At 35.8% G+C, this 21,733-nt stretch overlaps 1 protein-coding gene across 1 annotated transcript; it reads left to right on the forward strand.

The window, feature by feature from the left end:
• The first annotated feature begins 4,850 nt into the window (after positions 1–4,850).
• Positions 4,851–15,167, forward strand: LOC122738524 (proline-rich protein 13-like). Its single transcript, XM_043980538.1, has 2 exons — positions 4,851–4,936; positions 14,620–15,167. Exons 1-2 carry the CDS (start codon positions 4,851–4,853, stop codon positions 15,071–15,073), a joined length of 540 nt encoding a protein of 179 aa, XP_043836473.1. The 3' UTR covers positions 15,074–15,167.
• The last annotated feature ends 6,566 nt before the right edge of the window (positions 15,168–21,733 follow it).

Below are 21,733 nucleotides of genomic sequence, written 5' to 3' on the forward strand. Positions count from 1 at the left end.
TTTTCCCAAACTAGTCATTAAAAAATGAGAAAAAATTAAAACATGCTGAAAATGTCATTTGATATATTCACATTACACTTCAGTCTGAATGCTATGAAGTAATCAGGCACTAACTAATTACATATGGACTGCTAATTAATTTTTAAATTTTATTTATTTATTTATTTTAATTAATTTTTTACTAGTTATTAACTGGCCAATTAATTAAAAACTTCAACTGATTTATTGAATGCAATCAGAATAACAAATCTAGGTTGAGGATGAATATACTTTCTAGACTTCAGATAGATAGGACCCAGGCCTTTAGTTATGAAACAATCAAACAATGATAACTATAACTCCTCAGGTTATTAGTAACAGATTTTTTTTTCTAACTGAATTGAAGTTAAAGGTACTTCTTTTGTCAGAATTACCAGTTCTATAGTCTTCCCACTCTAGCCACCTGCAATCACTAATTTGCTTTGACTTTCAGGTATAAGGCAGGACACACCCTAGACCTGGTTCCTCCTTCAGCAAGGAGACTGTAAGACATTCCGGGTCTGACAAAGAAATTTGTTTCCCAATGTTTTTGTGACTGTTGCCCAGACTACATTTGTTGATTCTTGTTCTTTACAATTCAGCTTTATCAGCTGGATACCTGGGTACCTAAATCTCCTATTAGACATTTAAGCTGGACTTTGCAACCCATTACTTTCAGTTCTTATTTAATACCTGATACTCAGCTGCTTTTCTATCTAGTTGTTATTATTGTTGTTGTTGTTATTGCTGTTACTTCTACTACTACTACACTTTAATATTTGGGTTTCTCTAGATCATGTCTGCCTGTCTAAATCAAGAAATCTTAAATCTTTAAAAAATATTTGTCCTTACAGTGTTATTATCATATAAAAGTAGTCTCATATTTCTCTTAAACTATTCTTTTCATCATTTCTTTGAGGATAATAGTATTCTATTATATTCATATTCCAAAATTTGTTCATCCATTGCCCAATTTATGAGTACCCCCTAACAATCATTCTCATGACTGTCACAATTATATATTTTAAAATAAATTGCAATTCATTTGGGGGATCATAGACCTATATAAAGAAAGCAACTCAGAGCTCCATCTAGCCCAAATACTTCATTTTACAAATAAGGAAATGGAGACCCAGAAAGATTGTGACTTACCCAAAAGCACACCAATAGAAATCATAAGAAATTAATCATTTTTTACTAAGCAAAATTATGTGCCTTTAACTCACCTAAAATGAAGCTACTGGTGATTTCCTGTTGTATTTTACTTTGGTAACACTCTTTCTCAGTGTCTGACAGTAGTAGTAAGTCAGAATGCTCAGACTCCACTTATCCCATTTTTGCTTTTCAGTTAGTAGTCAAGTAAGGTGGCCAGGATTACTTTATTCACTTAGCTTGCAACTAAAATAGAGGTCACATCATAACATTCATATCTAATGTTTAAGGATTAGTTTGTTGTACTCATAACAAAAAAAACATTTTAATGACTAACACAAGGCAAGCATAGAATTTAAGTAATTTCCACTAATATCTCTGCCAAATCCAAAATACTTGAGAAAACATATTTAGAAAAAATAAGCATGCTTACCAAATGGCACCCAGCACATAACTGACATAATATTTGCATATACTAAGAGTTTCACTATGAAACTGCAAAAATACATTACCATGTCACAAAGCCTCCCTGCCACAAAGCATATAAGCCAGAACTTGACAAGGATAAGCCAGCTAGTTACTTCTCATTATTCTCCAACCTCCTTGCTCCCTCTCAAGCAAACTACACTTTATTGCTTCCTCAGAATGCATAATATATATAAAAGTTCTCAATGTTAGTGAAACTGATGTACATTGAATGTATTTTCATACTTTTTCTGAAAATTGATAAATTATGCTGATTTCTTTTCTCCTTTTTTTGTCTTTAAAAATACTATTTGTTAAATAAGAAAGTTTTCTAAGAAGGGGAGGAGAAGGGATATTGGTTGAAACAATGGTGATATTAATAAACCACATACATCAATGAAAACATTTTTAAAATAAGTGATAGAGAAATTCTATTGGATTTTTTTAAAATTCAGTATGAAAATTAAAATTATACAGAAAGAAATTTCCATGTGATAAAAGGTATCATAAAGAGTTTAAAAAGAGGGAGATGAGGGGCAGCTAGGTGGTGCAGTGGATAGAGCACTGGCCTTGGAGTCGGGAGTACCTGAGTTCAAATCCAGCCTCAGACACTTAACACTTAACTAGCTGTGTGACCCTGGGCAAGTCACTTAACCCCAATTGCCTCACTAAAAAAAAAAAAATTTAATTAAAAAAAAAAAGAGGGAGATTAGTGATAATGAGTCCTTGACTCATTGTCACTATGGTTGTCTTTCTAACAATCACCTATAGAGTTTGCTGCATAACCTTTGTGTGGCAGGTATCAAAATTGTATGATTCCTGTCTTCAGAGAAATTTTATATTATAACAGCAATGGTATTTGAAAGAAAATCCATTTTGTTTTAGATATTGAAGATGGAAATCGGGCTTAGGAGGTGGAGTGATATTCTTACTTGGTTGGGTAGTGTTTGTTTTTCTTTTTCAAAATTTCATTCTATAAGTGCAGAAGAATGAATGTAAAGCTGAATCTAATAACAAAAATGGATCAAAATTAAATAAATTAATCCTAAAAGTATTTTGTGTCTATGATGCACAAGATCTGAATATTTAGAAACAGAATGTGTCACAATATTTCTTTTTTTTTTTTTTAGTTTTCATACGGATGTATGATATTACCAAAACCCATCAAAAGAGTTGAAGGAGAAATAAGGAAAGACTCTTACTTGCAAGACATTGAGCTGTAAAGGTGATGCTCTACTAGTTTCAGTTTCAGTTTCTTAGGTTTAAAAGTAGATTTTAAATTAAAAAAAAAAAAGAATTTTAAGTAATAACAAAGACTGGTTTGCTCCAGTCTCCAGGGCAAGAAGAAATGAGATATACTGGTATCAAATGGCTGTTGAATTATTTTTTTTCCCTAAGACTGGTGGGGAAAAGAATGGCCCTTGAATCAACCCTAAATATCTCTTTCTATAACTAAAAGGAGAAAATGATTAGTCTTTCTGATCTAGGATTGTGTACCTGGGAGGTTAAATGTAAATGATGCAATTATTTCGAAGAACATTCCCACAAAGTTCCAGTCACACCAGGCAAATACTATCACTACTACTACTACTACTACTACTACTAATAATAATAATAATAATAATAATAATACTTACTACTACTACCATCACCACCACAACTACTACTACAACACTATTACAGTGATGAGTGTCATTGCTATTACTAATAATATTGAACATTTTAAGGTTTTCAAAGCATTTTGCACATACTATCCCATTGGATTCTCTTTATTTTCTAAACAATTCTATGAAGTAAGAGCTGTAATTATCTTAATCATACAGATGAAGAAACTGAAACATGAGATTAAATAAGTTGCCCAAGGTCACTAAGATTGACTCAAAATCCTCTTAATCTCAAACTCAGCATCCTATATGCCACCTACTTCATAGTGGAAGAATATATGTGAAAGCATGATGTAAATTTTGCTCTTTAAGGGATTGTTGCTGAAATTGTTTTTACTGTGATTAATATCTTTTTGAAAAAATGCTTCTTCATATATTTTAACTAAACTTAAGAAAGTGGGCTCCATCAATTATACACAATTGCATTAATAATATTAATAAAATAAGAGGAAACATTTTATATTGAATAAAGAGACAACCTCAAAGTCTTCAGGAGTTCAATTTAGCCTCTGATGCATATTGAATATTTGACTCTTCAAATGTCATTTAATCTCTCATTGCCCCATAAAAACTTTCTAAGACCATGATTTGTAGAGTAGGTGTACATTTACTGTTGTTAGAGGGAGTTTCTCATCAAGAATCTCCTGTGCCCTTCAAACATAGATGCGATCCAAAAATAACAAAGATAACAAAATAATAATACTGAAGACAGTTGTACACATGAAAGGGCAATTGGCACAGCCCATAAAGGTTGTATGTGGTTTAACCATGACTTTTTCTTGACACTGATTTAGAACTTGTACCATCATTTGTATAGAAATTAAGTGTTTAGCACCAAAAGAAGCTGATTTTTTAAATCACATAATAGGCATTTAATAAATGCTAGTGGCCTGCCTGCCTCCCCAGCTATGTACTAGGGGTTGTTTTCTGTTTGTTTGTTTTTTGTTTATTTGGGGGGAAGGAGAAGGGGAGAAATTAAAATAAGTTAAGAGGAAGCTGAATACTCTGATTCTTTTTTATCCCCCCATTGAACTGACAGAATTGGTAAGACACAGCCTCAAACGTTCTATTCAAATCTTAGCTTTGTATCTTTGTTTTTATTGGTATAGGGTTCTTCTATCATGGTAATTCCTTTTATCAATTCCAGTAATCAAGTAATCTGTAACTGATAGTTTCAAAAAGTTAATGGTGGCACTAAGAGGTTAAACAACTTGCAAACAGCTAGTTTGTACCACAGACAGGATTTGAATTTTGGCCATCTTAGTTCCAAGGCCACAGTATCATATACCCACTAGTCTTCAACCATATCTAGAAGGGGGAAGTTACCTGATCAATAAATCAATTTGTCAAGTATTTATTTACCATCTTCATATGTCTAAGTACAGTGCTAGGTAATATAGGATACAAAGAAATAATATGAAACAAAGTTTCTAATCTCCAGAATAGTTTGATCTAGTTGAGGAGATAAGACTCTAGTATACAATAATAATTAGAAAATAAGCATTGAATAGTACTCTACTAACAGAAAGATAGTAGTTTAGGGAGTTAGCTATGTGGGCTGGAGAACAAGAACCAGGCTTAATATACAAACAGGAAGCTCTTCGGGCACTCAATAAACAGATAAATACTTCCTGGATGTAATTGAAGAATCAAAGTATGACAATCAAAGAAAAGTCCTAATAAAATAAAATGTCACAACCATTCCTATCTTCCCAATTCTAGCCCCCAGATCTTATTAGTTGGTATTGAACAGTCTATATAAAAGTCAGATAAAGTCCTATTCTCTCTTTGCAGATATATCCTGGGTCCTCTTGCCCTTTCCCTTAAATTGTGAGATCTGCATAGGATCATCATTTTAAAGACTGAAGGAACCTTGGACGACATTAAGTCCAATCCCCTCATTTAAAAGATTAGGGGAGCAGCTAGGTGGTGCAGTGGATAAAGCACCAGCCCTAGATTCAGGAGGACCTGAGTTCAAATCTGGCCTCAGACACTTGACACTTACTAGCTGTGTGATCCTGGGCAAGTCACTTAACCCTCATTGTCCCACAAAAAAAAAAAAAAGAAAGAAAGAAAAGATTAGGAAACTGAATTTTGGAGAGGTCAAGGGTCACTTAGCTAGTAAATATCTCAGGCAGGATTTGAACTCAGTATTTTCTAACTCCATATTGAGCAATCTATCCACTGTCCCATCTAGTTGAAATTTTTGAGTATTTCAAACCATTTTCTCCCTTTTATTTCCTACATATTAATTGAATATATGTAATAATTTAAAACTTTCTGTCAATAATATGAAATTCTCCCATTTAATCAAGAAGATAAGTAATAAAGGTCTTTTATCAGTGATAGACTGAATCTCCTAGTTCTCATAAGCACATGGATTGTCTTCCAGGTAAATAGCTAATCAGAACTATGGTTTTATGTTCATTTTGTATTGGAAAAGTGAAATCTTTTTCATACAATTATCAAATCTATATAGAAATGAATGTGTTCTATGATGGAAATATAAGATTCTCAGTATTTCTGTGTTAGCCATTCAACCTACCAGTCTTAGAATAATACCTTGAGAATCAGTTTCTTCAGTGAGACAAGGACACACTAAGATTCTTGCTATATAGATTTTTTTCTTCTGGCCCCAGTAATAACAACTTATATATGAAATTATTTTCAGGAAAAAAAAAAGAAGAAAGGATATATCTCTGGATAATGAGCCTAGGAGACTGGAGAATAAACCCCACTGAGAATTATTAAAGAGTCTTGCTGATTTTTCCTAGGCTTCAAAGCACAGTCGTCAGGACAATTGTCCACTCATTAAAGTAGATAGTAAGTTTTACTGAAAGGGCAAGTATATTACCCATTTGAACTTGCTCCATAAAAGGTTCACTACCCTGGTATTGGCCTTCATCACCTAGACTATTGCATTAGCCAGATGACTGATCTCCATTTCTTAAGTCTATTCCCATTCTTATCTATCATGCACTTGGTTGACAAATTGATCTTCTTAAAGTGCAAGTCTGACCATGAACTCCCCTAACCCCATTCAATTAACTCCAATGGTTCTCTATTGCTTCTAGGATCAAATGTAAAATCCTGTTTCATTTATAAAGGTCTCCATAACCTGGCCTATTCTTACCTTCCCAGAAATAGTTCTTCTACATGGCACTTAAAAGGAAGGAGGAAAAATTTATAGAACCAAATTCAATATTGACAAAGCACTTAAAAGTTTCAGTGTCATGCAAACTGAATGTTTTGCTAAATGAATTAATGAATGAAAGTAATTGATCCTGCTTTTACTATGTGCTATGCATAACTCTGGGAATACAGATTTTAAAAGTAAGATAATTTCTGCCTTCAGGGGGCTTACATTCAAATAGGGACAAAATAGCCACTTCCCTGCTTGATTTTATGGGGAAGAACATCCCTTAAATTAGACTTACCAGCTTAGACCCTTCTCACTGAATACTGATTTACATAAAAGATCATCACAAAGTTCTCATAGTGAGCAAATCTTCCAAGCAAAACGACAAATAGAAGTTGAAGAAGCTATACAGATTCAATTACAGCAAAGCATATACAAGAGTGAATTAGCTCTTTCATTGGGAGTGAGATGAGATCTATCAAATCAGAAGCAATCAATTCTAGTAGATTCTAGAATTTCAAGCAAATCTAAATATAAGACGCAACTGATATACCTTTCATATCTTCTATTTCCAAGTCTTTTTTTCCCTCTACTTCTTTATCCATATGTCACCTAAAGAACTGCTAGAAACAGTTATAAAGTCCCCAATATACCTATGACTTTGTACTCTTCTTTTTGTATCCCCAGTCCTTAGCATAGTTCCTGGCATATAGTAGGCACTTAGTAAAAGTTTAGTAACTATTGGCTATCGGCACCAATTAGGAGTCTTGTCTCCCTCTATAAACAGCGAAAGGCTTCCTCTTGACCCAACTTGGAAAGAAGCTGGGTTACATAAAGACAAAAACATTGGCAAATAGGCGAGTCTAGAGGAAGAATCAGTGAAGATGGCAAGATAATGGGTTTTGTTTAGGATATGTTAAATTCGAAGTATTGATTTCAACAAATATTGAAATTACTAATAAATAATATTTGAACCCTACTAAAGAAAGAAATGTATCACTCTATCATTATTTCAAATAGATGTTGACCAGCTATTGTGTGGCAATAAATCTGCTCCTTATGAAAATTTATGATCATCTCTCCTGAGATGTCCTTTTGCAGAATATTTTCAAAGTGTCAGAAGGTAGGTGTTCTGGAGCAGCCTTAATTCTGAGGGAAAGGGATGAAATAAGAGAGAGGAAAAAACTGGTTCCTGAGAAGCAGCTAAGGAGGAAACAAAAATTTGAGACCCCTGTATGGATGGGTGATTGTGTAGATTATGAATGGAGTTAGTAACAACTGTTGTCCTTCACACAGTCAACAAGCATTTATTGAGCACTTACTATGATCAGGCACAATGTTAAGTGCTAGGGATACAAAGGAAGGTAAAAACATAATCTCTGCCATGAAGGTGTTCATATTCTTATAGGGATGACAATATGAAAATAACTAGATATAAAGAAAGATATGTACAGAGTAAATGGAAAGTAATCCAAAATACAAATGAATCAACAGCTAGGGAACCAAGAAAGAAATGAGCCTTAATGGGATTGAGGGAAATTTAAAATTAGAAGTGAGGGGATAGGGTATTCCAGGCATGGAAGGAAGCCAGTATGGAGGAACAAAGATGGGACATACACTGTCATATGTGAGAAAGAACTGCAAGTAGGCCAAGTTTGCTGGATCATTCATTAACTGAGTAAAGAAGAATAATGTGGAAAAAGACTGGAATGGCAGAAAGTAACAAGATTATAAAGAAATGTAAATGCAAAACAGATGACTTTCTATTCGATCCTGAAAGTCATAGGAAGCCACTGGCATTTTCTGAGTCATCTTGACAACTGACTGGATTAGCATGGGAAGAGATATAAGGCAGTATAAACAGTTAGAAGGCTGTTTCAGTAGTCCAGGCAAGAGGTGATGATGGTCTGAACTAGGTTTGTGGCTATGTGAGTGGAGTGAAACAGACCTATATGAAGATAGAAATGACAAGATTTGGGTATATTACAAATGTATGCTATCCAACTTGAAGTGAGCCCTTACTGCATAGAGGCATTCCTTTTTAATTTCTCCTTAATTGATGCCATGTTTCATTCCCCACAGAAGATATTCCAAAACTTCTCTTCCCTCCTGAACCCTCCCACACTCTTCCTGGCCCTACTCATCTTTCTCAGCTGAGAATCTCACCACTCACTCTAGTGAAAAAATTGAGGCCATTCAATATGAGTTGGCTCCTTTCCCATTCTCCTCATCTCACAAACTCTTGCCATCATTTCCCACTCTCTTTTCCCCCTCAGTCTCTGACATAATCATTCCTAGACCATGCCCACAAAGTTCCAGGTGTAGCTATAAAATATGTATGTGAAAGCACTTGGTAAATTTTGCTCTTTATGGTATTAATGATGTTATTATTTTTACCATATTAACATCTTAATACTGGCACATGTGTGGAGAAGCATGGTAGAATGGGTAGCTATCCAACCTATATTGAATATGTGACACTAGAAATCAATTTCTCACTCAGTGCCCTAAGCAACTTTCTATTTTAAAAAGTAGTTGCAGAATAACTGTTGATCTAAATTGGTGCTCTCCACAGCAATATGCTCATAGGTCTGGTATAGATGGAGATGAAGATGGAGAGGGGAAGGGAGAAGGAGAGGGAGAGAAAAATGGAGATGGAGATGTTGAAGCAGCAAGATCCAAAAGAGCTAGTTGTGCCAATTTTGCCCAATATTATTAAAATAATAGTTAAAATATGAACAATAAGATAATAAAATAAAACTAGTATGTAGCAGAGTAATTATTGCAGTCAGTTTTTCCTACTAATTGCAGTATGGTATAATGCAAAACTACTGGAATTGAAGTCATAAAACCTAGGTTTGAATGTTTGTTCTGTCACTCACTAACTGGGTGTGACCTTTGGCAAGTCATTTAACCTTTAGGTCTCATTTTACTAATCTGTGAAATTAGAAGGTTGGATTTGATGGTCACTAAGCTCCCTTTTGACCTTAAATATATGATAATAAGTCTGTACTATTTGATATCGTTATGACTGTGTTGATACTGGTTTGGACTAGTAATTCCCCATTACCTAGACACAACCCAAAGCAATGTGTACCTGCCAACAAAGTAAGTAATTAAAAAATGAATAGCCAGGTAAGCCACTAGATGTGGGGAGAGGGTTGAGGGTGGGAGAGGCAGCATTCTGCTTCTTTCCTACCCTGCCACTGCTCTAAATGACAGAAAGCTCACTTTGTTTGGCATTAGGGACACAACTTCACTAATAATCTTCAAGCTGATTAAAAATTATCATGAGGATAATGCTGACCAATCAGGTAATTATTTACTGAATACCTCCAATGTCCCCAAGTACTGTGGTTGGTGTTGTGGAGAGTACAAAGAAAAAATATAATATGCTCTTTGCTCTCAAGACTAGTTTGACTTAACTGGAGAGATAAGGTGAACACAAAAGTTATATGGCAATAATTATGCATTTAATGTGTTACATTTACTAAAGAAAACTATCAGGAAAAAAGTAGTATAAGTGTGTAGCAGAGAACATGAAAAACCAGACTGAAAATGCAATCAGAGAGTTCATTAGGAACTCAAGAATTATTTTCTGAAAAGAAAAGAAAATTTAAATTAAAATCATAATTAAATGAAATAACCATGATCATCACTGCTAATGTACTTGATTGCTTACTTACCTCAGTTATTAATAGAATTGATGATGGCATATAAATCAAATATAGCAAAAACAAAAATCCATTCTCTCTTTTCCTAGATAAATCTAGTGTTCTCCTACGTGACCTGGCAGATAAAGTGCTGGACATCAAGTCAAGAAGACCTAAGGCCAAACACTTAGCCTCAGACACTTAGCCATGTGACCCTGTGCAAGTCATTTCACCTGCCTCAGTTTCTTCATATACAAAGGTAGGGCTAATCAGAGTATCTCTCCCTGCCCAATTCTTTTGTGATGATAAAATGAGATATATGTACAGTGCTTAGTAAACCTTAAAATATTTTATAAATGTTATTAGCTATTTTCCTAGCCTTCCACTTTTCTTCTTGGAATTTTTTCTTTAAAAATCCTTAACTACCTTGTTTCTTCCATATCCTGTCTAATAGTCTAATGAATAGGATCACCAAAAATTCCAGTTTGGACTATGATCCTCTCCATAACATAAAGTGGAAGAGGAAATAAAAATTGATTAACTTGCTAACTAGGTGCCATGTAATATGCTAAGAGCTTTAAAAGGGAAGCAAATAAGCATTTATTAAATGCTTACTACATGCCGGGCACTATACTAAGTTGTTTCTTACAAATATCATCTCATTTGATCCTCAAAACAATCCTGTGAGGTAGGTGCTATAATCTCCACTTCTAATTGAGAAAAGTAAGGAAAATAGAGGTTTGTGACTTACCTAGGATATTTTAAAATATATGTGTGTATGTATGCATGCATGCATGCGTGTATTATGTGTGTAAGTATACACAACATATATACCTATCTATATGTAACACATATAAACATATTTCTTTCTCCTTCCCACTGCTCCCTTTCCCCATTCAATAATAAAAAGAAATAAAATGCTTTTTTTAAAAATTGGCCTATTCTTGCAAAACTAATTCCCATATTGATCAGGTCCCAAAATGTACATCTCATTTTGTATTTTAGATCCACTATCTCTTTAGCAAGAGAACTGAGAGCTCCCATGCTTCATCTATAATCCTCACTCTTCAATTCTTTCCCTCTATTGTTTTTTTTTTATTTTTCCCCTCTATTGTAATAGGTCTTACGTGCCTCTTCATGTGATGTGATTTACTCCATTTTGCCTTCCCTTTCCTTTTCTCCAGTATAATCCTTTTTGTTACCCCTTAAGGTATTTTTTTAAATATCACATCAGAATCAACTTATACACACACCTTCTGTCTGTACTTCTCCTATCTGCCTTAATAAAGATACAGTTCTCAAGAGTTATAAGTATCTTCTTCCTATGTAGAGATGCAAACATGTTAACCTTATTGAATAATATGTTGTTGTTTTTCCTCCCTTTTTACTTTTTCATGTGTCTCTTGAGTCTTGTATTTGTAGATTGGATTTTCTGTTCAGTTCTGGGCCTTTCATTAGGAAAGTTTTAAAGTCCCCTATTTCATTGAATGCCCATCTTTTCCCTTGAAAGATTATGAATAATTTTGCCAGGCAATACATTCTTGAATGTAATCCCAGTCGCTTTGCCCTCCAGAATATCATAATCTCAGTCCTCTGATCCTTTAATGTTGAAGCTGCCAGGTTTTGTGTAATTCTGATTGTTGTTCCTTGATATTTAAATTGCTTCTTTCTGTATACTTACAGGATTTTCTCCTTTACTTGATAATTCTGGAATTTAGCTATGATATTTCTTAGAGTTTTCTTTTTGAGGTCTCTTTCAAGAGATGATCCCTGGGGGCAGCTAGATGGTACAGTGGATAAAGCACCAGCCCTGGATTCAGGAGGACCTGAGTTCAAACCCAGCCTCAAACCCTTGACATTTACTAGCTGAGTGTCCCTGGGCAAATCACTTAATCCTCATCAACCAGCAAAAAGAGAGATGGAGGGGAAATAGAGAGAGAGAGAGAGAGAGAGAGAGAGAGAGAGAGAGAGAGGGAGGGAGGGAGAGAGGGGAGAGAGAGAGAGAGAGAGAGAGAGAGAGAGAGAGAGAGAGAGAGAGAAAGAGAGAGAGAGATGATTGGTGGTTTCTTTTAATGAATAATTTTTCCTCTAGTTGTAAGACATCAGGGCAGTTTTCCTTGATAAGGTCATAAAATATGCTGTCTAGGCTCTTTTTTTGATCATGGCCCTCAGGTAGTCCAATTGTTTTTAGGTTGTCCCTCCTGGATCTATTTTCCAGGTCTGATGTTTTTCTAAAGAGGTATTTTATGTTTCCTTCTACTTCTGTATTCTTTTTATTCTGTTTTGCTTCTTCCTGTTGTCTCATTAAGTCATTTGCTTCCATCTGCCTAATTCTGATTCTTAAGGAATTATTTTCCCCAGTCAGCTTTTGCATATCCTTTTCCATTTGGCCAGTTGTGTTTTTATAGTATTATTTTCTTTTTCCAAGCTATTGACTTTCTCTTGCATAACTCTCATTTCTTTTCCCAATTTTTCTTCTACCTCTCTTATTTGGTTTTAAAAAGTCCTTTTTAAAGGGGGCAGCTAGGTGACACAGTAGATAAAGAACCAACCCTGGATTCAGGAGGACTTGAGATCAAATCCAGCCTTGGACACTTGACACTTACTAGCTGTGTGACCCTGGTCAGGTCGCATAACCATCATTGCCCAACCAAAACAAAAATCCTTTTTTAATTCTTCCAAGAGGGATTTTTGGTCTTGAGACCAATTCTTCCCTTTTAAGGCTTCACATGTAGGTGTTTTATTATTGTTATCTTTTGAGTATATGTTTTAATCCTCCCTGTCACCATAGTAATTTTCAATGGTGAGGGTTCTTTTCTGTTTTTTATTCATATTTTATCCTCTTTTGTTCTTTTTAAGATTGAGTTCTACTCCTAGGGTACATTGTGCACTGTTCCAAGCTTCTTTTGCTGAGAGCTAGAGGCCAAGTCACTGGTTCTCTGCTCTGAGGTGTCACCAGCTTGCAGCTTGCTCACTGCACTGAAGTACCCCAGCCTAGTTGGGCTTGTTGGGTAGCAGATACCCCAGCTGCCAGATTGCTTTCTGTATTTGGAGCTGGTGCCCTCACAACTGGCCTGCTGTGCCACCAGCTTGCTGAGCTAGGACCTCCAGTCCTCAGCTGATGATCTGTGCTATGGCTAAGAGCCTTTTCTGCACACACCCTCTGCACTGAGCTGTGCTCTCCTTTTACCCAGATGAAACAGACTTTTCCTGAAGATCTTATAGGTTACATTAAGTCAGAAAATTGTTTCACTCAAGTTTTTTTTCCAAGTTTTGCAGCTCCAGAATCTGTTGAGAGGCTTAATTTAACATTCTTTCTGACTGAAATTTGGGAGAGATCAGGCCTATAATCTTCTATGTTGTGGTTTATCACTACATTGATCAAAATCCTAAAGTCTCTTAAAGTTGTTTTTCTTTATACTATTTTTGTCATTGTATAAATCTTTCTCCTGTTTCTTTTCACTTCATTCAGCACCAGTTCATTGAAATATTTCCATTTCCTCTGAAACTGTCCATTTTGGCATTTTTATGACACAATACTATTTCATTATATTCATATACAATAATTTGTTAACTATTTTCCAATACATGAGCACTCTGTATGAACCTCTCAATAATCAAGGAATGAAAAACATTTATAAATGGTAGAATGGATCTCCAAATTCTCACAGGACTGAGAATTGATATCTGAGTGTTAGTTGATTGAAAGTTATGTTTTTACACTAAACTTCCTTAGGGAACATTTCATCTTTTCCATTCAGTTATTATATCTGTATGGAAAAATATCTTATCTACAGTTGAAATATAGTAATAAAATTTATCATAGTGGTGCTGACCATCCATCATGCCAGTTCTAAAAGAAAAATACAAAGACCAACCTCTTCAATGGACACACAGATTATCACCTTGCGGACTGGAAGACTTTGGTTGTGGCCCTGGAAATTTACAAATATAGGAATGCTTTCTGAGGCAGAGAAAAAAAGAGAAAGCCTGTTTGTATAATAATGAGCACTGGCAGGGATTAAATCCCACTGTAATTTATTAAAGAATCCTATTGATTTCCCCAGGCTTCATAGCAATGAATCATTTGCTGTTATTGTTCAGTGGTTTCAGTCATGTCCAACTCTTTGTGGTTTTCTTGGCAAAGATACTGGAATGGATTGCTATTTCCTGTTTAAGATCATTTTACAGATGAGGAAACTGAGGCAAACAGGGCTACATGACTGCTGAAAATCACATAGCTAGTAAGTGTCTGAAGCCATATTTGAATTCAGGAAAATGAGTCTTCCTGATTTCAGGCTGGGAGCTCAATATACTGTGACACCTAGCTGACCTAGAGAATTATTTTCTATTCATGAAAGTGAATGGTGAATATCGCCAAAAGGATAGGTGTGTTATTTGTTTGAACCTCTGTATACATGGTTAAAAGCACCAAAGACTGATGGAAATGAGTTTATTAAAGATGATCCAAGAAGGCGCCGGGAGGAGGGGAGACAAGGAGGGAGGAGGACTTTGACTCCTGCTGAAGCAAAGAGGGAACAGAACAGTGGATTGTGTGGATCCCCAGTGCAGGACAGCCAGGGATGTACCCTCCTGGGGCTCCTATGCCACCTTCAACTTCTGGGTGCCCTGGGGTTACCAACCCCATTCACCCACCATCAACCAATCCTGCTTACCCTCTAGGTACCTTTCCTACTCCACCTGGCTGTTTCCCAGGGAATCCAGCTTATCCTCCTGGTAATGCTTTTGATCCTGGGCAGCAGCCAGGGTACCCGGGCTGCCCACCCCCAGGTCCCTACCCACCTCCTTGCCCTGGTATGCCTTCTGTGAATCCCTTGGCCCCAGGGGTAGTGGGGTCAGGTATAGTGATGGATAAGAAGATGAAGAAAAAAATGAAGAAGGCTCATAAGAAAATGCATAAACATCACAAACATAGCAAACATTCTTCCTCCTCCTCCTCTTCCAGCATTGACTCTGACTGAATCCTGGGCCCTCCTCCCCCCAAGTCACACTACCCCAGCTCTCTCATCAAGCTTTGGATGCCATATTGTGCTGGGGGAAGATAGCCCTGCAGTCCCAACCCCATTCACCCTTTGCTCAAATTGGGTGGTGAAGTGAGGAAAGGACCCCTATTGTCCTGAGGAAGTCTATTTTCTTACCTACTAGATTGAATCACTGAGGGACAATGCTTTCTGAAGATGTATGGTCTTTGAGCCGAATGCTGAAGACCATTTTGGTATCTGGAAAATGTGATTTTTTAAAATTTCCTTTGTAATTTGTGCGGGAGAAGGGGGAAAGGGGTTATGTGTCATGACCGTGTAAGTTGGTATGGGTATGGTAGTCTTAATAGAATTTGGGAACTACATTTCCCAGCAGACTGTGCAGTCTACTCAGCCCATTGCCTTCTAGGAAAGAGAGTTCCTTTGAATATGATAGTGTGGGTGCCATTTTGGAACATCATTTCTTGGTGAGCTCTTTTCATCCCACTCATTCTCTGGTCTCACTCTGTTTCTCTGTCTCACTGTGCTTCCCAATAAAGCTGCTTATCCCCCCCCAAAAAAAAAAAGATGATCCATTTTAAAACCAAAATGTTTTCTGAGATAGATGCTTTGTGTTATGTAAATTCAGGAACCTCCAGTACATTTTGGTTTTTTGTTGTTGTTGCTTTTTGTTTTTTGTTTTTTAGCGAGGCAGTTGGGGTTAAGTGACTTGCCCAGGATCACACTCCAGTACATTTTGAAACTAATTCTTGTGCTCCTATTCCTGGATTCTCAAATGCCATAGCAGAATATAGAAAGCTTCTGCTATGAGAATAAAATGGATTGGCAGAAGTAAAGCTTTTTTCATACCTTAAATTGCATAAGTGCTCCTCTTCTTCATCATCATCATCATCTTTTACTTCATATTTTTCTCATGAGCCAACTCAAATAAAGGATGACAGTTCCAATTGTGAAATCTTTTTTGGAGGCCATGTGGTTCTGAACTAAAGAACATAAAACAATTTCAAGCCTGCAAAGTACTATTTCAAAAGCAACTGTCTCTGAGTACCAGTCATTCATGATCTGATGTGGAAGTGCATATATATATTGGTAAATTGATCTGAAGTGGAGATGCATAGATATATTGGTGAATTTTACTGATTCTCAATCCTCTGATTCCAATAGCTTTACTCATGTCAATTCATTTGCTCTTCATAACAACCCTGTGAGATAAGTGGTACTATTTTCTCCATTATCAGATGATGAAATTAAGTTTAAGAGGATAATTGACTTAACCAGTATCACACAGCTATTAAGTGTATAAATTAAGATTTTAACTCAGGTCTTCCTGATGCCAAGTCTAAGAAGAGATTGACATATCAAGAAAGAGGACTCAGGAGTGTGGAGCCAAGATGGCAGAGGAAAGGCAGTGACTTGCCTGAGCTCTTCCCAAAACCCCTCCAAATACCTTCAGATAATGTCATAAGAAAATTCCTGTAGCAGCAGAACTCACAAAAAGTCAGGGTGAAATAATTTTCCAGCCAAAGACAACTTAGAAGGTCAGCAGAAAAGGTCTATTGTAACTGGGTGAAATTGTAGTGCAGCCTAGCACAAGTTGTGCCAGCAGAGACCCAGCTTCAGCACAGAACCAGCTCCAGCCACAGCAGACCAGGAGCAGGCCTTGGGAGCCTCTGAATCAGGAGAGGCAGCAACATCTTCTGGAACTCAGCCCAAAGAAGGTAAGGGGATTGAACAATTGGCCAGAATGAGATTATAAGAATCTCTTTGCCAGGACTGAGGCAGAACTCTTGTTTTGCCCACACTCAGATACAGGTTACAGTCTTGGGTGGGGGTCCTAGGTGGGGGAAGAGAATATACACCCAGGAGCTTATAGCCATAGTGGAACAGGGGCACTCCTCATAGTTCCAGGGCAGAAAAGCAGGCCTATGGTTGCTTGCAGACCAGAGCACAGGCCAGGAAAGTGGTAAACATACCTCTCCTTAAATAATACCACCTTGCAAATACCTAGAAGTATCTCTGAAAACAGCTGTACAAACCCCTGAAGCTTGGGACAGTGCACCCTCCACCCTGAAAGGAGTCCCCCACTTTAACAAAGAGTTAAAAGTCAAGAAATAGGCTGTGGAAATGAGCAAATGGGGGAAAAATGCTGACCATAGACAGTTTCTATGATGACAAGGAAGATCAAACTACACCCTCAGAAGAAGATAACAAAGTCAAAGCTCTTACATCCAAAGCTTCCAAGAAAAATATGAATTGGTCTCATGCCACAGAAATGCTCAAAAAATGATTTTGAAAATAAAGTAAGAGAGGTAGAGGAAAAAAGGGAAAGAGAAATGAGAGTGATGCAAGAAAATCATGAAAAAAGTCAACAGCTTGGTAAAGGAGACACACAAAAAATACTGAATAAAATAACACCTTAAAAATAAACTAGGCCAAATGGTAAAAGAGGTACAAAAAGCCAATGAGGAAAAGAATGCCTTGAAAAGTTGAATTGGCCAAATGGAAAGGAGGTGCAAAAGTTCTCTGAAGAAAATAATTCCTTAAAAATTAGTACTGAGCAGAAGGAACCTAATGACTTCATGAAAAATCAAGAAACAATAAAGTAAAACCAAAAGAATGAAAAAATAGAAGGCAATGTGAAATATCTCATTGGAAAAACAACAGACTTGGAAAATAGATCAAGGAGAGAGCATTTGAAAATTACTGGACTACCTGAAAGCCATGATTAAAAAAAGCCTAGACATCATCTTCCAAGAAATTGTCAGGGAAAATTGCCCTGATAATCTAGAACCAGAAGGTAAAATAGAGATAAAAAGAATCTACTGATCACCTCCTGAAAGAGATCCCAAAATAAAAATTCCCAAGAATATTATAGCCAAATCCAAGAGCTCCCATATCAAGGAAAAAATATTGCAAGCAGCCAGAAAGAAGAAATTCAAGTATTGTGGAGCCACAGTCAAGATAACAAGATTTGGCCTCTTCTACATTAAAGGATTGTAGGGCTTGGAATATGTTATTCTATGGGCAAAGGAACTGGGATTACGACCAAGAATCACCTACCCCCACCAAAAAAAAAAAAAAGAAAGAAAAGAGCATAATACTTCAGGGGGAAAAATTGGAATTTAATGAAAGAGAGGACTTTCAGGCATTCTTGATGAAAAGACCTGAGCCGAATAGAAAACTTGACTCTTAAATACAAGACTCTAGAGAAGCATGAAAAGGCAAACAAGAAAAAGAATTCATAAAAGATATTAAAAGGTTAAACTGTTTACATTCCTACATGTGAAGATGATACTTGTAACTCATAAGAACTTTGTCATTATTAGGACAGCTAGATGGAGTATATTTAGACAGAGGACACAGGTGTGAGTTGAATATGAAATGATGCTATCTTTAAAAAAAATAAAATGAAGGAATGAGTGAGGAATGCACTTGGGGAAAGGGAAAGGGAGAGGTGGAATGGGGTACAGTATCTCACATAAAATAAGCAAGAAAAAGCTTATACATTGGAGGGGAAGATGAGGGAGGTGCTGGGGAGTAAGCAAACTTTACTCTCATCAGACTTGGTTCAAAGAGGGAATAACATACACATTCAATTGAGTAATCTATCTTACCCTGCAGGAAAGTATGAGGGGAAGGGGATAAGGGGGAAAGTTATAGAAGGGAAGGCAGATTGGGTGAAGGGGAAGTCAGAAGCAAAATAGCTTTGAGGAAGGAAAGGGTGAAAGGAGATAGAGAATAGAATAAATGACATGGGGACAGAGTAGGATAGAGGAAAATTCAGTTAGCAATGGTAACTGTGAAATGATGAACAGAATGCTCTCAGAAAAACCTGGGAAGACTTATATGAACTGATGCAAAGTGAGATGCACTGTATACAAAGTAACAGAAATATTGTAAGATAATCAGCTGTGAATGACTCAGCTATTCTCAGCAATGCAATGATCCAGGACAACTCTGAAAAACTTATGAAAAATGTGATACATCTCCAGACAAAGTACTGATGGTGTCTGAATACAAACACAAGCATATTTTTAAGTTTCTTTTTCTTAAGTTTTTTGGTCTGTTTTATTTCACAATCAAATGTGGAAATGTTTTGCATGATTACACATGCATAAATTATGTTGAATTGCATGTATTCTTATTGGGGGAGGGAGGAAGAGAATTTGGAACACAAAGTTTTAAAAATGGATGTTAAAATTGTTTTTACATGTAATTGGGGGGGTGGATAATATTCTAAATAAAAAGTAAACAAAAAAGGAGGACTCAGCGATGAAGCCAGGGAGTGTATATAGAGCAGTATTTCCCACAAAAAGTTCTCTCCTGAAAAGAGGATGGGAAATGTTTATTAACTTCCAAGGAAGAGCACACAAGAGCATTCAGGTTGCCCTGGTACCAATGTTAAATTGCTGGCTGCAGGTTGGGGGGTAAAAATTATGCTAACTGACTAGATCAATTCCATGAGATAAAGATAGCATGTCCCCTAGATTGAAGGAAGTTAGAATGAACTAATTTTGATTTCCTGACCGTACATGACCTTTGATATGGTAAAACTGGTCCAACATAGGGTCATATTAAACATGTAGATGTTTATAATGCTTTGCACCCCTGGCATCCTGCTCAATGAAGATGAAATGAGTGACAGTGAGATTATATAATCTCCTTCATCATTTTTTAAGGAAAAAACTATCTTTAGTATTTAGACCAAATGAGGTAATTTTGGTTACTGGATGACCTAAGTTTGCAAATAGCACTTTGCAAACTTTGAAACACTATATAAATGCTAGAAGTTGTTTGTTATTCATTATTTTGGTCATTGTTTGTTAACTTATTTGGTATATTTTGTATTTTTTCCTCAATAGTTAAAGGATATTGACAATACCATAACCATTCATACATTTTGATAAATTTGATGAAATAATTATGATTTTTCATAAGTTAATCATGATACATTTATCTCAGGATAAAATTATTCCAGTATGTTATTTTTGCCTTGAAGTTCAACCATGCAAACCAAGCAAGTAGTCTGACATATCCTTTTTCAAGTGGTATGTTTGATGACTAGACTCCACAGATGACTCATAATCATATCATATGGAAAAGAAAACAAATATAAGGCATTCTTCAGGGACTAAAAGGGAAGTCTAAAGGCTTACTTTCTTCTTTTTTAATTTTTTCCCTGTCTCAATATCCTTTATTTTTTCTCATAAAAGTATTTTATTATTTTCCAGTTACATGGAAAGATGGCTTTCAACATTTGTTCTCATAAGATTTTTAGTTCTAAATTTTTCTCTCTCCCTCCCCTCTCTCCTTCCTCCCCAAGACAGAAAGCAATCTGATATGTGTTATATATGTACAATAACATTAAACATATTTCTGCATTAGTCATATTGTGAATGAAGCATTAGAACACAAGGGAAAAACCTTAAAAAAGAAAAAAGAAAAAACCAATCAAAAAGTAGAAACAATTTGTTCAATCTGCATTCAGGATCCATAGTTCTTTTTTTTTTCTGGATATAGAGAACATTTTCTGTCATGACTTCTTTGCAATTATCTTGGATCATTGCACTGCTGAGAAGAATAAAGTCTATCACAGTTGATCATCACACAATGTTGTTGTTACTGTGTATAATGTTCTCCCGGTTCTGCTCACTTAACTCAGAATCAGTCCACTTAAGTCTTTCCAGGTTTTTCTGAAAACTGTCTACTCATCATTTCTTATAGCACAATATTATTCCATTACATTCATATACCACAACTTGTTCAGCCATTCCCCAATTGATGGGCATTCCCTTGATTTCCAATTCATTGTTACCACAATAAAGGCTTACTTTGATTTAATTTCTTCTGAGTACATGAAAACACTCTAAAATGACATCTACAACCTACATATTCCTTATTACCTCCTATACTGCCTTTTTTCCCACTTAAAAGAATTTTCCATTTTCTTCTCAGGTGGGAGGAGATGGTAAGGGGAAAAGGGATTCTGTTACTTTTTTCCTATTATCAAAAATTCATTTAAACTTGACAAATTAATCTTAAACATCAACAATTATCAAGATTTCACTGTGATAAAGATAAAGTGTAAGACCTCAATTGACCAATCAGCAAGCATTTATTAAGTGTCCACTATGTACCAGGCAGTGGGCTCAGAGCCAGAGACACAAAGACAAAGATGAAATTATTTCTAGAGCTTACATTATGAGTTGGATTTCAGAATGAATATAGTCAGCAAACTAACTGCTATTCTAATGAATCCACTGGTACAATATGAGAAATAATGTCTAGCCATCTAAACATTGATCAGGATTAGATGGTTATTGGAGATATGAAAACAAGTCATGGAGAGTTACTTTAAAAGACATAGGTATTAAATTTATAGAGTAAAACATTTTATTTATTTAATTATTTATTTTCAAATATTATTGATTGTAATATAATAATGAATAATATGTTAATGATGAATTTAAAATGTTTATTAATTCCATTATCAGCACACCAATTTTGTATATGAGAATATTCATAACTTTCATGTGCAAATCAAGTTCCTAAAATTGCATGCAACATGCTTGGAGCCATTACTCTCAGGTCCACTGAGATGCATAAAATATGGGACTCATAATTACACAGCTCTTACAAATT

This window comes from Dromiciops gliroides, chromosome 2 (assembly GCF_019393635.1).
Source record: "Dromiciops gliroides isolate mDroGli1 chromosome 2, mDroGli1.pri, whole genome shotgun sequence".
NCBI classification, from domain to species: domain Eukaryota; kingdom Metazoa; phylum Chordata; class Mammalia; order Microbiotheria; family Microbiotheriidae; genus Dromiciops; species Dromiciops gliroides.

Bases quoted from the DNA above. Each gene is read 5' to 3' on its own strand.
- LOC122738524 (XM_043980538.1), top strand. From the start codon at position 4,851: ATGTGGGCTGGAGAACAAGAACCAGGCTTAATATACAAACAGGAAGCT. The intron at 4,937-14,619 runs GTAATTGAAGAA...CTCCTGCTGAAG, and splicing joins CAGATAAATACTTCCTGGAT to CAAAGAGGGAACAGAACAGT.